The sequence below is a fragment of the Limulus polyphemus genome, unplaced genomic scaffold (genome assembly GCF_000517525.1).
Source record: "Limulus polyphemus unplaced genomic scaffold, Limulus_polyphemus-2.1.2 Scaffold1815, whole genome shotgun sequence".
NCBI lineage: Eukaryota > Metazoa > Arthropoda > Merostomata > Xiphosura > Limulidae > Limulus > Limulus polyphemus.
In genome coordinates this window covers 112,972-115,045 of record NW_013667425.1, presented here as the reverse complement: position 1 = coordinate 115,045, position 2,074 = coordinate 112,972, and the positions used below count along the sequence as shown (strand labels likewise).

General features: G+C 29.9%; 1 protein-coding gene across 1 annotated transcript in view; it reads right to left on the bottom strand.

The window, feature by feature from the left end:
* Positions 1-2,074, bottom strand: part of LOC106465034 (membrane metallo-endopeptidase-like 1) — a 71,261-nt gene that overhangs the window by 29,106 nt on the left and 40,081 nt on the right. Inside the window, exons 7-9 of the mRNA XM_022392850.1 lie at positions 1,583-1,762; positions 1,077-1,163; positions 82-206 (exon numbers count right to left, since the gene is read on the bottom strand). Of these exons, the coding sequence (XP_022248558.1) occupies positions 82-206; positions 1,077-1,163; positions 1,583-1,762 (392 nt within the window). The remainder of the gene's footprint in view (positions 1-81; positions 207-1,076; positions 1,164-1,582; positions 1,763-2,074) is intronic.

The following is a 2,074-nucleotide window of genomic DNA, read 5'->3' as shown; positions in this document are numbered from 1 at the left end:
TAACCCATTGTGTAGCTTTGTTCTTCATTACAAATAAACATAAACATAAATATACAACCGGCTACATCTATCACTTATTACCTTCGGGGTGTCTCGGATATGATTCGTCCCATCTGTTTGAAATACGGAAGTGCATAGGCAACGACTGGTTCGAATTCATCAACATTTATTGGGAGGATGGTATTGAGGTAGTCCAACCACGAAAACTAAAATATATATAATATAATTCATAATAGTAAACATTATTTAGAAGAAATATTATCTATTTTGTTATAATTACAAAAACACACACTTTTGTTTCGTCTTCGTCAATCTCAAGTATGAAATAATTAAAATAAAGAAAATTAATACTCTTCGTTTTTTTTTAATTTATTCATTCTTCTTAAACACAAAAACAAAAAAGCACAGTCTTTCAATAACATAAAATTTCCGAAATATTTTATACAGAAAATATGTTCTAACATAAATGATCAAGATACCTATTTTTATTATAAGAAAGTTTTAAAGATTAACGACGAAAGAGGGAGTAAAAATCGTGATAGCTATTTTATATTTGTTATATTCCATTTCAAACTCCTACTTAAGTTCTCCAAACTTCTCACTTTTACTTTGTCATAACCCCCACCCCCCGGGTGGCTCAGAGATAAGTCTGAGGGCTTATAACGCAACAATCAGGCTTCAATACCCACAGTGGGTAGAAAACAGATATCCCATTGTGTAACCTTGTACCAAACAAACGAAAATAACTTTTTATTATATAGGGAGCGCTGTTTCCTAGCTACGAGTAATATTAGTATCGTTTGTTTCTTTGACTATTTATATTTTTTTTTCTTTGAAAACTGCTGTCAATGTGTTAATTTTTGAATGCTAGAAATTACTAAACATTTTTCGTCAACTTTTTTTCATTCATTTCAGCCCAAATAAATTGTGTGTGAGTGGGTGTTACCCAACCCTATAGATCTGACAGATTTTGATGAATATCACATTTCTTATTCAAGTGGTGGCTACCAACACTATTCACCAGCTATGAAGCTTCTATGTTTATTTATTTTTTAATATCAGCACACTTTACTCACTTCTGGAACAATATCCATAAGTTCTTGAACTGTCATCTTGTTATAGATGGCGCCAGTATCATGACGATCGGCCTCTGGTATTGAAGCCTGTAATTACAAAGCCATTATATAGAACTTTTAATTCTAATTTAAGATAAATTTCAAATTAATTTGTTCTTGTTATAGGAGAAACAATAGATCGTTCATGAAAACGCTATTTTTAAACTATCTAATAATAATAATTTAGTCCCAATGATGTCATTTCTTTGCTATTTTTGCACTAACTTCACTCTATCAAAAATTTGTTATTTTACTTTTTATAGGGGGAAGCGTTTCCTAGTTAGAAGCACGGAGGTTCTGTGATTACGAGTAATCTTGTTATCATCTGTTTTCTATAGATATAGACTAACGAACAAATAATATCAAAATATACATAATGTTGTATTAAAGTATATATATGTTATTATTTTTATTTATTTAAAAATCCGGAAGGAATTTGAACTATTTATATATTGAATTATAATTACATTGGCAAGCCTAATTTCAAAATTTAAAACATCCTCCATCTCCTTTTTAGCATACTCTTCTTCAGCTCCAAGTAGCACAGCGACCTCTACCATCAGTTTGTGATAAGCTTTTCTTTCCCGCTCACTGCTGTCTTTGAGGTAATATTCACGACTTGGAAGACCAAAAGGCATTTGATCTAGCTGGAATAGAATAATACATGCAAATTAGTTTACAAAATAAATTTTGACGCGAAGGCTTGGAAGCATTTGCAGGATTTTCTCATTATTTTTGGTAAATAAACGCTTTAATTAAAAATGTTAAATTCAAATAAACTATAGTTTACAATATATAAAATAAAATAAGTCGTAATTTTAATTAAACATCATCATTCAATTAGTTATAATTTAAATAACGTTTTTGGAGTAAAGTAAAAACTATAGTTAAAGCAAGGATAATAGCTTTAAAAAACGCAAGAGGGAAAAATTGACACAATTTTAGTTCAAACTACCTTC